The sequence below is a fragment of the Paramisgurnus dabryanus genome, chromosome 20, assembly GCF_030506205.2.
Source record: "Paramisgurnus dabryanus chromosome 20, PD_genome_1.1, whole genome shotgun sequence".
Lineage (NCBI taxonomy): Eukaryota > Metazoa > Chordata > Actinopteri > Cypriniformes > Cobitidae > Paramisgurnus > Paramisgurnus dabryanus.
The window spans coordinates 18,499,145-18,515,185 of NC_133356.1; the positions used below are offsets into that span (position 1 = coordinate 18,499,145).

Genomic DNA, 16,041 nt, shown 5'->3' on the forward strand with positions numbered 1-16,041 from the left:
GAACTTCAGTGAGTACGAGAGCAAGTTTCAGGGTAAGGATTTTGCTTTTCTAAACCTATAAAACAGAACTTATGACTTAAAAAACTGCCCCAGTGACAACTACTGTACAAATTTTTTTGAAAGTGCAGTCAGACTGACACTAGACTAAAGCATGCATTATGATATAAGCTCTATAAAATTACCTTCCTGAAAGTCATTTCAACGGCTGTGTCACCGGTAAAATTGAAACGAGCAATAGCCTCCCCATATTCCAGCACTTGGACCGGAGCACACTTTTTGGGCTGAACCTTCTCTGTTGGGGGCAGGATCTGGAGAAATTGCATGGAGATAGAGATCTTAGTGTACATCCAAAACTCCATAAATACTAAAAATGTATTCCACAATAACACATTAACATACATCAACGTAACTGCGTGGAAAAATTCCAACTCTCCCATGATGCTCTCCTTCAAACCAGTTCTGGTCAACCTGCCGGTAGATGTACACAACATCTCCCTTTTGAAATGGTAGTTCCCTGAGAAAATGATAGCACAGTGTGTTTAGATTACATGTGTAATAAAGTGCAAAATCTTACAGTGACAATTATTCATTAATTATCTGAATATTGTAACACTTACTTTAGAGTCTCTGCTCTAAAGTCGAATCGTGCAAGAGCAGGAGTCCTCTGCAAACAATTAAAGGCATAATAATCATTAACATCCCATTTACAGTACTGCATGCATTGCATCATACCGACCGATCTGTCACACAAAAAGACATTCAGGGCCAAGCAGGACCATTTACAAGTCGATATCTCACCTCTATGGGTTTTTTCTTGTCTTTCTCATTAATAACCAGTAGGTCACCGAAGCGATCATTAGTAATGAACTGTTGATGAGTCACTACAAGTCCAGCGTGTCTCCGAGAGGCTGTGTCTGCTTCTTCCTGCTCTCGCTTCAGCCGTCTCTGCTCTTCCAGAATTTTCTTACAAAAAAATACAAGTTGAATTCACTTAAAGGCAGGGTGCGTGATTTTTGAAAAACACTTTGGAAAAGGGACTCGGGCTACCAAAACACAAATGTAGCCAAACAGCAGTAAGGGCCGTGTCTAATAACCTATGCGTGGGGTGGGTTTATCAAAAGATGGTCCAGATTCTATTGGGATAGGGGCATGTTTGTTTAGGTGATATCAAAGGTCAACATTGTCTTTCAAAGATCATGTACCCCACCTTTAAAGTACAATGCTAACTGCAACAACGACAGTAGACGACATTTAATGATTCTGTATAAAGCCAATATTATTATGTAAACCATCCAGCATATGTGCTTTATCGAGCCTGATCGATTAATTAAGCAATTTATTATATTTTACAGAGCAAGAATGTTGGATGCTGGTTTGGTTAAGAGAAAGCCTTTCAACCAGCGAGTCTCACTTGGTCAACCATCTTCATCAGCACCATATCTACAAACTTTCATATATCAAAATAAATGTCTTACCTCTTTATCTCCGTAGCGTTTCCGGACAGACTCGTCTGAGTTCTCTCCATGACTTATCGGGTGTGAGGAATCTGAATCTGTTTGAGAAACACATGATTTAGTTTCTGTTTCCATGATAGAAAAAAATTGCCATCATTCAAATCTTGACAGAAGCATTGCACACATGATTTCTTTCCTTTAAATTATTGGAAAGATGGGTTTTTTTGGATGATAAAACAGAAAAATAAAATAATAATGTTAAATACAATAGACTATTTAACTCAGTTATGTGAACATGCAATGGCTTAAACATCTTACAGTTACATTATAAAACTTACAATAGTTTGCACAACTAAGTTTTTTAAGCAATATGTGACTTGTAAGATTATCATAAGCCATTGTTTGTCAAAAAAAGAAAAAAAAATCTAAACTCAGTATGAAGGAAACATTTCAAGTGGCTTAACAGCGTGCAAATACACAACATTATGACAATCTTCTCACAAATGTGTGATGTGATGTGTATAATGTAATTTGGAAAATAGAAATAAAGAGTGACAAAAACATAATAATGAACATTAAATAAATAAAATCAGTGCACTGGCCAGACTGTAAATAGATTCACCTTTGTGTTACAATACTACAGCAAATATTTGCCCTTTTTTTTAGATAAAATCTGTGAAGCTGCATGGCTTCAGAATAAAGAACTTTACCTTCGTATTAAGTAAAAAAAATTTTTCCTGAAACAGTGATACATTTTTCTCTAAGAGTGACTTATCTGTTTAATTAATGTATATTTCATATGTTAATGATTAGCAATGGAGGCCTCAAATCTTAAAACAAACTAAAAGGCCCACAGCAAAAAATTTGTCTGGATTGTGGTAACACTTAAAATAGATCACACATTGCAAATTTTAAACAAAGTAGTCTTCAAGTAATAATAAAGAATTATAGTACTAAATGGTGGAAGTTTTTGAATAAAAGAAATGATATGACACACAGTTACACGACACAACAAAAATGAATAATATGCCAATTTGGTACCAAAAGATGGCCACACAGTGCACACTGCAGAGATGGAAAAAGTAAAGTCACTTGATGATGAAGGACAGAAGAAGAAAAGGCTGGAGGAAGATGAGTGGTCACAGACAGACATAGTCATGCCTGAACATGAGTGTGGAGACACTCATGGCACTCAGCATAGCCACCTTCAGCGTGATCTTTACATTCCACATCCGTGAGGTCATCCGAGGTGCACCCTTCACAAGGAGAGGTTTCTCCATTACTCAACCTCTCCAGCACCTCCAAAGAGGACAGGCGTTGAGGAATAACAGGGATTGGCTTGGGACAGAAGAGACGGTTCTCTGTCAGGTCTCCAGACATGGGTTTCATGGCCGAGAGGGGGCAAGTCTTTTTGGACTGTTGACCGTGTAATGATCTCCGTAAGGAGAAAGGGGCCGGGCCCATTAAAAGTAAGTTCCTGGGTGGAGAACATCTTTTCTCTTGCAGGTTGGTGGCTTGTTGGCGCTCATGCCTGAGAATGGTGGTGAATCGAGTGTAGGAAGCAGGGCAGGTGCCTTTACATTTGCTTTGTTTGAGGTGGAGGGGGAAGTGATCGTGATGATGATGATGATGGTGGCCCGTAGGTTCTGAGGTATCGCTGGAGGAATTCTCTTTGGCAGCATCATGTCTACAACTGTTTTTCTCCTCCAGTTTGCCCTCATTTTCCAAAGGAAAGTCAGTTCTTAGGGTGTGATTCGAAACAGAAGGGTCCTCTTTGGAGTACTGCTTCTCCGCAGTCAAAGCTGGGCAGTCCTCATTATGTGCAGGACCTGGCATAACCAAAGTCTCGGCTGACAGAGTCGACTGGAGGAAGTAGCTTGGTACGGGGCTCTGTGAAGGGCTTGGGTTGCTAGGAAGTATAGGCATTGAGGCAGAGCGTGTGGGGGCGGAGCTGGATCGCTGAATGATACGCTCAAACTCCATCACCCGGAAGGTAACGGCATCCCGCGGGATGATTTCAGTCCTTTTTTCGGTGTCATCTCCAGGCTTCTCAAACAAAGAAGCTAGGCAGCGGACACTACCATTGGGGCTAGACCCAAGAGAGCTTGGCCTCTGAATGTTATGCATGTTCTTATAAAGGGCAGAAAATTCCGTACTTCTCACTGATCCCAAAACCGGTCCATTTTTATGAAGGTTTCTGCTCTCAGGTGAACAGTTGCCCTTGGAGGCCGAGTTTAACCTGTGATCATTGTCGGTTCCATCTCCGTTCTGTGAGCCACAGGCGTCTTCGTGTAGATCCTCACAGCTGTGCGCTTTGGGCCGCTGTGTCGGCTCAACCCGTCTCTCCTGGCTCTCATCAGTAGCGGGCGATAGCTTGGGCTTAAACTTAGAGGGAAGGATTTGAGGGATCCAGGCTTTGGCAGCTGACAAGGACTTTTTTGTCTTATATTCAGAAGCTAGCACATTACTGGCAATAACTGAGTGACTATTTACAGATGAGCTGGGTGAAATCATATAGCCATTCCCACCTTTATAATCCACTGGCAGGCATGCAGAATAACAGAACAAACAGTGCATTAGATTACACTTGCAGTAAGCACAAACACAATAGTCCCACACAACTGGCAAATAATGTATAAAAATATTACATTTGTCTGATGAAGATTTTTTTTATCAGTAAATATTATCTGAGAGGCGGTTTCCCAGACAGAGATTAAACTAGTCCTATACTAAAATAAATGGAAGAGCTGTCCAAACTGAAAACAACTTGCACTGCCATATCTTAAAATACATGCCCTTTGTTTTGGCTCATGTGCACACAAGTAATGTATTTAGTAAGGCATGTTTGTTCAAATTAGTTATATTTCACAATTAAACTTAAGCCTAGTCATTGCTTAATCTAATCCCTGTCTGGGAAACCAGCCCAATATGTATTAGCCTAATGTATTAGAATAAATAGTCTCATGGTCAACTATAAAACATCAGGGCAGTACATCTGGTCACAATATGTACCCCAGCTGCCAGTATCCTTTTAAAAGGTCCAAATTTATACCAGATATGGTACCAATACGTACCTTTAAGGTACAAAAAAAGAATTTAGGTCAAAAGCTATATTTTTAGAAAGGCCACCCCAGTGACAGATGGGGTACATATTATGACCATTTATTCTGACGTATAAACACTACAGTACATAATAAAGTAAAACATTTCCCTTAACTTTCTAGTTTCACAATTTATAGGATAAAATATATTTTAAAAAATTATAATAAAAGCCAAACTGTTAAGAATTTGTGAAGCATTGATATGGAAGCAAAGTAAACAATAGTTAAACTAAAAAATAAAAAATTAAGAAGAAAAAAAGAAATATATTCTTATTCTGCTGATTTTATATATAGACAGAGAAAGCTTTCTCTATTGCTGCATAACAATAATAAAATACCAATAATAAAATAATAGTAATTATTATTAATAATAATAATAATTAATAATATAATATAATAATATTATTATTAGTAGTAGTAGTAGTAATAATAATTATCATTAATAATATTAATAATTATTATTATTAATAATAATTATTATTAATAATAATAACAATTGATAATAATAATAATTATTATTATTATTATTATTGCTATAATTATTACTATTATTATTATTATATTATTATTATTATTATTATTTAAATCATATAAACAACCAGAACGTTTAATTTCAAAAAAACTGCAAAGGAATACACACTGATAGTTCCTTAAATAACATTACAGTGGGGAAAACTGACCATACCCATATTTTGTTCAAAAGAATTTGATTTTGATGCCAAAAATTACATGCAAGTTACTAAAATATTCCCCAGAAAAGCTGTTGTTTGAATCACAGTCTGAATGTTTTCTGAGTTTTCTCTGGCTTTTTTCTTTCATGTCACACTAAAGCATTGAAAATACAATCTCTTTGTGTTTGAAAGGTGTTTCATGAAAACAGTTTAAAAACAGACTGAAGACAGTTCTAAAATTTATCACTTGATGTCTGACTTGCAATGAGTTTTCAACGCACCATCTGTTTCCTATTCTGAACTTTGCTCTTAAAGAGACAATATGCTTTTTCATTTCACTTCTCACAAACTCCCCCAAACCACTCCAAGACTTATTCCCAATCTGGTATTAACTCATCTAAGTGCTACTAAAAGCACTCCACCCAGATCTCTCACCAAGAAACCTTTGTGTACAGTGAGGTCACTAACCGCCATCCACAGGAAATACAGGCAGGAGTGTTCTGAAGTTGCATAACAAGATCAAAGCATAACACAGACCAGATTAAGTAAGCACAGTAATACATGTTTATACTGATCACAGCGTTGCTAGATACACCTGAATTCCTAAAAGCTGTACAAGAACAATGTCTCATAACAAAAAAAAAGATTTATTATAACCGCAAATGTTTATTTTAGGAACAATATTTTGCCAGGGGAATAGATCGGGACAGACGGTTGTGATTACTAACTGCAAGCCAGATTCAAATTTACTGCAGCCACACCACCACATTAACACCACAGCTCATTATGTTAAAGTTAAACTGCTAAACCACAACCAGGCATCAGTTAACCCTAAATTCATCACTTGACCCTAACCCTCTAATCATTTTTACAGTCAAGTACAAATTTGGAAAAGTAATTTCTGAGAACTGTGTGACTACATATTTACTCCTCTTTTCTGGATTCTTCTGAAGAATGTCAATCCTGTATTTATTTACTAAAATATTTTTCTTAAAAATACCCAGAGAAAAATAAAAGTATACTTGAATATACTTAAAGCGCTAGTTCAGTGAAAATGAATATTACCCCATGATTTCCTCACCCTCAAGCCATCCGAGATACTTATGTCTGTCATCTTTCAAACATAATTTGAGTTATTTAAAAAAATGTCCTGGCTTTTCCAAGCTTTCTCTGACTTGGACATTGGATCATGTAACTATTAATGCATACACCCTGCGTCTTCAAACCTGTTGTGTGCTGCTTGACCCAAGCGGTCCACCCTTTGGTTTGCATGTGCTAACATTCCTTTGGTTGACCTAACATGAGTAGTTGACCCCCTCATTCCTGACCACCCCTGAACATGCAGCATGTTTATCTCTGGTGTAGGGTGAGTCTCTATCATCAGATCGACCCATTCATCTCTACAGCCAACCCCTGTCCACACCGTCCACTTCTAAAGCATTCGGACACCAAACTGAGCCGCACCTCGCGTGATTATTCTGACCAAAAGATCACACCAGCAAGTGTGAAGACTAAAGGTAGAACCGGACATCTGTTATGTGTCAACTGTGATAAAAGATCAGCTTTAAACGTAGAAACACAGAAAGACAAATGGGCAGTGTTACTTGTGTGGGACAGTAAAACTGGGAATGTGGTAAATGCTGAGATGAAGGGAGCTCAACGAGTAAAAATGGATCTGGTTCACACTATGTGACATTTATTTAAAGGGACACTCCACTTTTTTTGAAAACAAGCTCATTTTTCAGCTCCCCTAGAGTTAAATATTTGATTTTTACTGTTTTGGAATCCATTCAGCTGATCTTCGGGTCTGGCGCTACCACTTTTAGCATAGCTTAGCATAATCTATTGAATCTGATTAGACCATTAGCATCTTGCTCAAAAAGGACCAAAGATATTCAATATTTTTCCTATTTAAAATTTGACTCTTCTGTAGTTATACTCTCATTCTGGCGTAATAACCAAGGACTTTGATATTATGCATCGCCCGAAAATAGTCCCCTTGGTAACCAATAGCACGGGACTATTTTCAGGCGCTGCGTAATATCACTACGCCTGCTGCAGCCATGGCACGACAGCAAAGTCCTTGATTATTACACCAGAATGAGAGTATAGTTCCTAGCCATAACCGCCTAGAAAATCACAACTTTAAATTTTCCGTCAGTCTTAGTACATGATGTAATTACAGAAGATTCAAGTGTTAAATAGGAAAATATCTAAACTCTTTGGTAATTTTTGAGCGCAATGCTAATGGTCTAATCAGATTCAAAGGATTATGCTAAGCTATGCTAAAAGTGTTAGCGCCAGACCCGGAGATCAGCTGAATGGATTCCAAAACGGTAAAAATGAAATGATTAACTCTATTTTCAAAAAAAGTATCCCTTTAATAATAGGCTGTGAAGACCTAAATCGAAATATTAATAAGCCAAAAAAAGTCTTTATTTTCATTAGATCCTTTAAACTCACATACGAACCGACTGTGATCCTACCTTTGGATGAAGTGCTGGGGTTGCGCTTATTAAGCGCTCTCAAGCCCTGCAGAGGGATGTCGCCGCCCTCCAGGACGCTCTTGTAAATGTGCCGATCACATTCCGGAGCTGCCTGCCCACCGGCAGACAAGCCGTCCCTCGTTTCAGCTTCACTGCCGCCTGTTTTACAGGCCGAGCTGGGCACAAATAGAGATACGAGGCTGTGACTTACATAAATCAGCATATTCACACAACATGTCTAAACAGAACATGTAAAATAAACAACTGCTATGGGCATCTTTTCAACACTGAAGATAAAACCATGATTTGTTAGTCAGAGACAGGTGGTCAAAGGGGAGGGTGTTCTCATTCTGGAGAGGATATGATTGATCAAAAATATGTGAGGTGAAAATTGAGTCTTTATCCCTGAAGAGAAAGTTTAGACTGTACAACGATAAAAACATATAGATAAATGAACTGAATACTGAACTGTTAGCTAAACACCTCTGTATTTATTCAGGCGTGTTTGCTCTTTGATATAGTTGAGACAGCACCAGCTGCTCCCGCCCTTATCTGTGCATTCCACAGAAGCCTGTGTGGCATCCTTTAAAAACATGCTTGAAGATTTCCAAATGCACCAGAAATTCATATAAATCTATGCTTTCTCAGCCAACCATTAAATCATTTTGGAGATGCACTGCCTCAAATATGCTGTCTTGTGTCTGATAATTCCACATCATGAACTGCAGTAACTCTGTGTAATCTTTACAAATGAGTATGTCGAGAAAAAATAACTTCCTTATCTATATGATATTTTCCAGGCCACTATAACGCAATATTACAGGCTGTCTGGAGTCCAGTAAAGCCTATCTGTGTTTCAACAGAACATTAACACGACAGCTACATACTTAGGGATTTGGCAGGGAATCTATGACAAAGATATCATATGCACCGTTTTAGTCATATACATCAACGGCTCTGTTCCAAAGAAAAGCATATACACAATCATGGTGAACCAAAAATAGCTCATCACTACAAAGAAATGTAGTTTGGGATTTTTTATAATTCCCACCCAAAGTGATGTGTGTACAGTACAGTACAAAGTGTATTTATCTTGTGACTCTTGTGATTGATTCAGTCATACGGTGAAAAATGGCCATGAGTGACATAACCGGAGGAATGCATCAGATGCTTTCCGCTGGAGACATGTGAGGTGAGCACACGTCATTCCAGACGCTACTGGCTCCATACTCAGGAACCTGAGCAGCTGTCTGACAACTGCTGGCATAGAAGATGCTCTCACCTGATTTATCTGACCATTCGTTTTCCCACAGCCACTCAAAGTATTTTCAAGCTGTCCGGCTCACTTTCAAGGATAGCGCAGTTAGTCATAAAGTAGAAGTATGGTTCTCTGGAGGTTACACATACTCTGGCTTAGTCTTTCAGACATTCCTCAAGTTATGGGAGCATACCGTATTTTTGGTGTAGTGTTCTGGTTGAACACAAGCTGGGTTTCTGGTTTTCAACAGCGGTAGTAAAGTTAAATGTGGAAAAAACAATAAAAACATTGAATATCCTCGGGGATAAAGCCATGTGCTACAGATTCTTAAATAGCACAAGATAATTCATTCATTTGTATGTGTCACCATTACATGTTTGCTAAATAAATCAGGTAAAAATTAGCTTTTTATTACTAATAAATGCAAATAAATGAATTGTTTTACTTAACACCTGCTTTAGATGTTATTTTTACTTTTTTGTAAACAGTAAAGCTGAGAATGGAATGTTCACAGATACTACATGTTTGATCTTTTAAATATAATAATATTTTTTTCATCCCATCATTAAACCAGAGAGCATGTAAACAAGTCTTGAAAGTTGTTGCCATAATAATGCAGCTATGATCAGTGCTATGACGTGCCGTGATGATGCGATTGCATTCCTCGGACGACCGTAGCCCCGATACAAAAACAATACACAAATTTGGGGGGAATGGGTGGAGGCATGCCTTCCTTTTCTCTCATTAAATGATGTTTTATTGTCAAATACACATTATCACTATGAACACCTTCCTCCGATGAACCCTCTCCACACACATGCACACAAAATCACGCTTGTAAGCACACATGCGCTGGACAGCCTGTACTGCAAATGGTCGCTCAGGAAACAGAAAAGGAAATGAGGGAAATCTCCACACAGCCCGTGACAGCTCTCCCTGAGAACAGATGCTATAGAGCGAGACATACAAACACAGACACACACGCCCACATTTGAAGAAAATGGTGAAGAGGAACGTTTGCAAAAGAAGCATTGACTTACTATTGCTGTAGGTCGGATGATGTTTCCAAAGGGCTGAAAGAGGGGGCACTCTGCAACAAACCAAACAAAGAAGTCATTGATAGCTCCACGGGCTTGACTCTCTGGCAGCTAAAAAAGAAGAAGGCGCATTAGTCAGCCAGGCGTGCGACCGTCAGTGACACTCTCTCTCTCTCTTCTGCTGTGTCCGAAGCTCTTGAACTTATCTGGATGAAGCGCAGGGTGAAGAAGTAAGCAAGTATCTTGGCCTGCATGCAAGTTAGGGGGGAAAACAAGCGTCTGGAAGCGAGGGGTGGGATTAGCGGGGGTAGTGAGGGGCGCCCATTTGGGAGGGGGCTGTCAGCGGTTCCACCAATCAGAATCTTTCTTTCACTGTGGCTCTCTTTTGTCTGCTACTGAGTCACTCTCATTACTGGCCGACCAGACCAGGAGACAGTTAACCAGCTGGTGTGGGAAGCAGGCCAAATGACACGGCAGACGTATGCACACACACACTCGCAGATTTACACACAAGTACGATAAGAATATCTGGGACATGCTGTTTAGATTCACAGGGTGATATTAATAGCGCGTCAAAGGAAGTTCACATAATTTGCGGCATGAGCCAATAAGGAGAGCGGCTGTTATTGCCGGGCGGCAACTCCCAATGGCAGATCGGAAAGAGCCATTCACCGGGGCTGCTTATAGCCCCTTGCATTTTGAATGGTTTAGAGGGGTCTAATTATAGGCCACTGTTTCTGTTGCTCCCCTCCATGTGCTCGTCGCTGATGGTAAAAATAGCAGACGTGACAGCACCCCCCCCCCCCCAAAAAAACAGCACAGATCGTGTTTGCAAATACGATTGCACAATCCCAGCCCGCGATGTCCCTTTAGAGGAATGCCACATGCATGCCTGCTCCCCAAGTGCACCCTCCCTCCTCTAACCGATGGCAGACCGCAACATGCCCATCCCATTGGTTGCTAGGTTGAATAACCTTTGGGAATTAATACAGGCTTTGTATAAGAATTTCAGGTTAGATGCATGGATTACTCTGTTTGTACAACCATGTACGTTCTAGAAGTTACTTTCTGTCTTTTTTCTAATCCAGCCAGCTAGCATCCCAAGAGGCCTCCACACGAGACTTGACACAAATGGCACAATACCAAAACAGGAAGCATGCATGAAAGCCTTATCTGAAGTGGCACACATCTTAATCTAAATACTTGTGACAGCCACTACAATACCTTTGTGTGATGCAGCTGATAAAAAAAGTGAAATTTGCACATTATAGCAGATATAAACACATTACAATAAGCTTTCCCATGTCCTGTATCTGACAGTACTACCGTAAGGTACAAAACAATGTTAAGAGGGCAAACAGATGATGAAAAGTAACCGAAAGGTCCTTGAGTTGTAAACCAGAGATTGACAAACAACCGATGTTGCAAAGCTAAGACTGTCATAAGTGAGATTTAAGCTGGGTACTTTACATTCTTTGCATTACACACGAAGATGGAGGGTGAAAGTGACGTGCACTGTATGTCTCAGAGGATAATATATCAAAGCCTTACGTTATTTGAAATGCCAACCAAAATAGCTTTTCTCATATAAGGTCTTTTCTCTATACTGGAAACAGCATCAGGACATCTCAGACTTCATCGAGGTGTAGCCTACAAGAGTCTTATTTATTTTACTAAGTCAATATTGTACAGTATACTCTGTGTGTTTTTACAACGTATGTATAAACATACAATTTAAAGGTGCAGTGTGTAAATTATAGTGGCATCTAGTGGTAAGGTTGCGAATTGCAACCAATGGCTCAGTCCACTGCTCACCCCTTGCTTTTGAAACGCATAGAGAAGCTACGGTAGCTGCCACCGGACAAACATGTCATTTTCGGAGACAAATTAGTAAAAAAGTTTGTTCGTTAAGGGCTTCTGTAGAAACATGGTGGCACAAAATGGTGACTTCCATGTAAGGAAACCCTCAGTATGTAGATAAAAAGGTAATAAAAACATAACGGTTCATTATGAAAGGTCTTTATACACCTCTTATAATATAGTTTTGTATATTATTTTGCATTTCTATCAAGAGATCCTTCTAAAAATTACACACTGCACCTTTAAAGTGTTTATAGGACATATACTGTAGCTCATAGTTTTAGAAGAACTCAGAAAAAGAGCCATCAATATGCTTACCACAATATAACTTGGATATAAATTCCTTTAAGGCTTATTTGTGGAACACAGTGTTAATAATGTTTGTTTAATGTGTTTGTTTCCAAACAGGTGCAGGAGATGACTCAAGGAAATTTACAACTTTTCTGTATTATAAATAGCATACAATGTGAGCGTGCACGCAATGCAACTTAACCACATGAGCAAATGGGGCTTATCACTCCATTTATGGAACTACTGTTACTGTTATATGAACTAAACTGATACAATCAAAGTGCTACTTATAAACAAGACCGTTGACTTGATAACATAAGCTCTAGTCAAAAGGAAGCATAGCGGAAATGGAGACGTATGTGGCATGGGTGGCATTCCATACGATGGTAAACACAGGAGACGTGTTGCTCTGTTTGTCACCATCATATGGTCTGATGTCAATCACTGAGCAGGACAGGTCACATGCAGTCTCAGATCAGATAACCTCAGACTCACATACATAACTTCATGCTTAAATTTCTCTTAGTCAAGGTGTCATGAAGCTTAAAAGTCTTTGGGGACCGATTGTGACCTCAAACTATTGAGAACATACTTGATGTTTATTAGGAGCAAATCTCCTTTAATTTTGTGAAATGTGTGAATGCTATAAACGCCATTTGGTCTTTAACAACTATCTTATGGGAATCTTACATAAGGACATTTTTAATTCTCCAAGAATATCTGAGCATTGCATCATGAACACAGCTGGACTGGGAAACATCAGTAGCTTTCCTAAGGGAGATGAGTCCTCAGTTGCTTCCCTAAACATGGAGATGTGAAGAGAGAAAGGATAATCTTCTCTAAACTTGTCGTGATGCTGACTGTAAGATTTATGAGTCTCCCCATCCGGAATGCAGCCTGTGACTCAGTGACCCATACTCAAGGGTTTGGTTTCACTGAATGAAGAATAGTTTTAAAGATGTGTCAGACAGTAAACGGCATTCAAACAAGACAGATGTATTAAAGGGACAGTTCGCTCGAAAATATTAATTTCGAATATCCAAATTACAGCAAACAGACAGTTAGAAATGTTATTCTTAAGGGTTCCCTTAATACACAAACACAGCATAATGTGTTTCTCACAAGCAACCACAGTCGCCGAAGTGCAACCACCCCATCACCTTGGGGTGTGTCATGGTACTGTACGTGTCCATAAGCAAGTGTGAACAAATGTGCCATTTACTCACAGGTGTTGAGTTGATGACAACACTCCACAGGCTCTGTGCCATTGATAGCATAGCAACAGCCTTTCTATCTTTCACTGAATCCAACGACAACAAGCCACCGGCACTTTACTTACCCACAACCGGCATCAAGGTCAGATAAAAAGTTTACACTGCAAAAAAAATGACTCCTGCAGAATGTTATGAGCTTTTGCATTAGTTGAAGTGGCTGAGCAAATGTGGCGGGTAAGCTGATAATGCAGTGCAACTTTTAAGACAATGTTGCTGGGCAACGATCCCCAAAACAGGCAACAGGGGAAAGCAAAAGGGAATCAGTTTGGGCACTGTTGAGCCTGTTGTTTTTCCCAACTAGTTGCATGACAGCTTGCTGTACATTTCAAATATGTGTATTACATAAAACTGAGTAGCATACCTACACAAAGTCCCCATTGTTAGCACATTAGCTGTAGACTGATGTGAGTAATCAGGATTACAGATAGGGATCAAGACCGCATATAGTTCACTAACTTCTGAAGTAGGGATGCTAAACAATTAATCGTGATTAATCGTTAGCAGAATAAAAGTTTTTGTTTACATCACATATGTGTGTAAACTGTGTATAATAAATATGTATATATATATAAATATGAACACATTCATGTATAATTTTAAGAAAAAAAATGTATATATTAAGTATATTTATGTATAATATAAATTATACATAAATATACAAATGTATATACACATGTAAACATTTCTAAAACATATACATGCATGTGTGTACATTTATTTATACAAATTTATTATACACAGTTCACACACATATATGATGTAAACAAAAACTTTTATTCTGCTAACGATTAATCGCGATTAATCGTTAAGCATCCCTATTCTGAAGTAGTTTGTCTGGTGATCCACAACCACAGGTCAGATTGTTATTACATAAAAAATTACAGCCAGAAAAAAGTTCAGATCAAGGAATCAGAAATCAGAATATGATCAATATGCCTACTGTCTAATTGAAAAGTGATGCTTTTCTTATCTACCCATAAGGTTCATCTTCTCATTCACACATTTAGATGAAATCATCCTCTATGTATTTCACTAAAATCTGACTTCATTGACAGTTTTAGCGTTAGCAACATAAACAAATGGCTTTTGTGCACCAAACTTAACTTCCGGTAGACTTCCGCAATAAATTCATAACAATAGAGTTCCTCTAGAGTAGATTATTCCTGATAACATAGCAAAATAAATAACCAGTAATTACCTAGTTCAAAATCATAGCTAAACTGTAACAACCTTTACATTTAGATGACGTATACTGTGTAAAAGAAATGTATACAGTGTTAGCTACAGATCCTTAAATTCTAGCTTGTCTGCTAAATCTACACAGCGATGATCCATGATCAGTTTAGTCACTAGCAGTGGCGGCCGGTGAATTATTTTATCGAGGGAGCTCGATGCGAAGTTCGTCACAACATGTATGTAGCCCATCATGTGTGTGGTTCCTAATTTCAAAGTATGTGTTCTGCGCGTTGAGTGATCGTATGTCCATCACGTGTCTTGTCAAAATAAGTGCCTGCTGCAGACGCGTCTAAAGGGTTTATGATAAAAGAGACACTCTTGTTTCCCAGATACTTGCATAATATCATGCATAATCAGAGTTTAGTGTTTAGGGAGTGTCTTGCATGTATTTTGTGTACGTGAGCGTCTTTTTTTATCATAAACAGTTTTGACGCGTGTGCAGCAGGCACTAATTTTGACAAAACACGTGATGCACATGGTTCACATGACGCAACAAACACATAAACAAGCAACACACATGACACTCCGAACACATATTTTGAATTTGCGCCCCTCGGATGAGCAGTCACAAGCTGCCACTAGTCACTGGCCAGACCGATAAACAAGCACAGACCGGAAGTTAACTTCGGGCCACAAACGAAAAAAATGATGAAACCGTCTATACAACTTTTAACAACACCTCTTTTATGAACTGCGCTGTTGTTAGTTATGAGCAATGAGTAACATACAATAGATATGAGGGAAACATACATATTTGAATACAGGAAGTAGCATAAGGATGGTCCATATAGACAAAAATATCAATGTTAACAGGTCCTGAACAAAAAGGGGATGACATGCAATGGGGATTGGGATTGGTGGTTAATGTTATACCGCAAACTTACCACTTTGCCAAACTCCATCTCAGTAAAGAACCTATACCATGGCTCATTCTCTAAATCTACATCTTCCGGACATACGTCCTGAGTCTACAGAAACATGGCAACAAAGAAAGGAGGATATAGACAGAGAAAAAAGAAACGATTCAGAATACGAAGACAATGAGACTGAAAGATGATGTCACATGAACTCGTCCTCATGATATTAGAGAGTAAGAGAGGCTCCAGGCCGAGACAGCGGAAGAAACAAACATGAAATTGGATTTGTTTTCCGGTTGATGAGTGAACACTAATGATAGGAACATCTGTTTATGTCAAAGGAAAATACTGAAAGATAATAAATATAGGATTTATCACATTACTTGAGATGAAGTTATGTAAACATAAAAGGAAAATCAATGTATATACATTACATTACTTTATATTACAATATATTGAAAAGCAAAATTATTGTATGAATAAAGAACGTAATTTTTTCCATTGCTGATTATTTTT

At 38.6% G+C, this 16,041-nt stretch overlaps 1 protein-coding gene across 10 annotated transcripts in view; it reads right to left on the minus strand.

The window, feature by feature from the left end:
* LOC135787096 (sorbin and SH3 domain-containing protein 1) overlaps positions 1-16,041 on the minus strand; it is a 51,386-nt gene that overhangs the window by 9,546 nt on the left and 25,799 nt on the right. For 8 of the 10 annotated variants that reach the window (XR_012335524.1, XM_073812811.1, XM_073812815.1 and 5 more), the window contains exons 13-21: positions 15,553-15,636; positions 10,011-10,060; positions 7,713-7,888; positions 2,660-3,994; positions 1,476-1,552; positions 799-963; positions 618-664; positions 400-514; positions 183-308 (exon numbers count right to left, since the gene is read on the minus strand). Coding sequence is in view for 9 of the 10 variants with exons in the window: in XM_073812811.1 (XP_073668912.1) it covers positions 183-308; positions 400-514; positions 618-664; positions 799-963; positions 1,476-1,552; positions 2,660-3,994; positions 7,713-7,888; positions 10,011-10,060; positions 15,553-15,636 (2,175 nt within the window). In the remaining variant the exon portion in view is untranslated. The remainder of the gene's footprint in view (positions 1-182; positions 309-399; positions 515-617; positions 665-798; positions 964-1,475; positions 1,553-2,659; positions 3,995-7,712; positions 7,889-10,010; positions 10,061-15,552; positions 15,637-16,041) is intronic. The other 2 variants (XM_073812812.1, XM_073812816.1) reach the window with 2 other exon arrangements.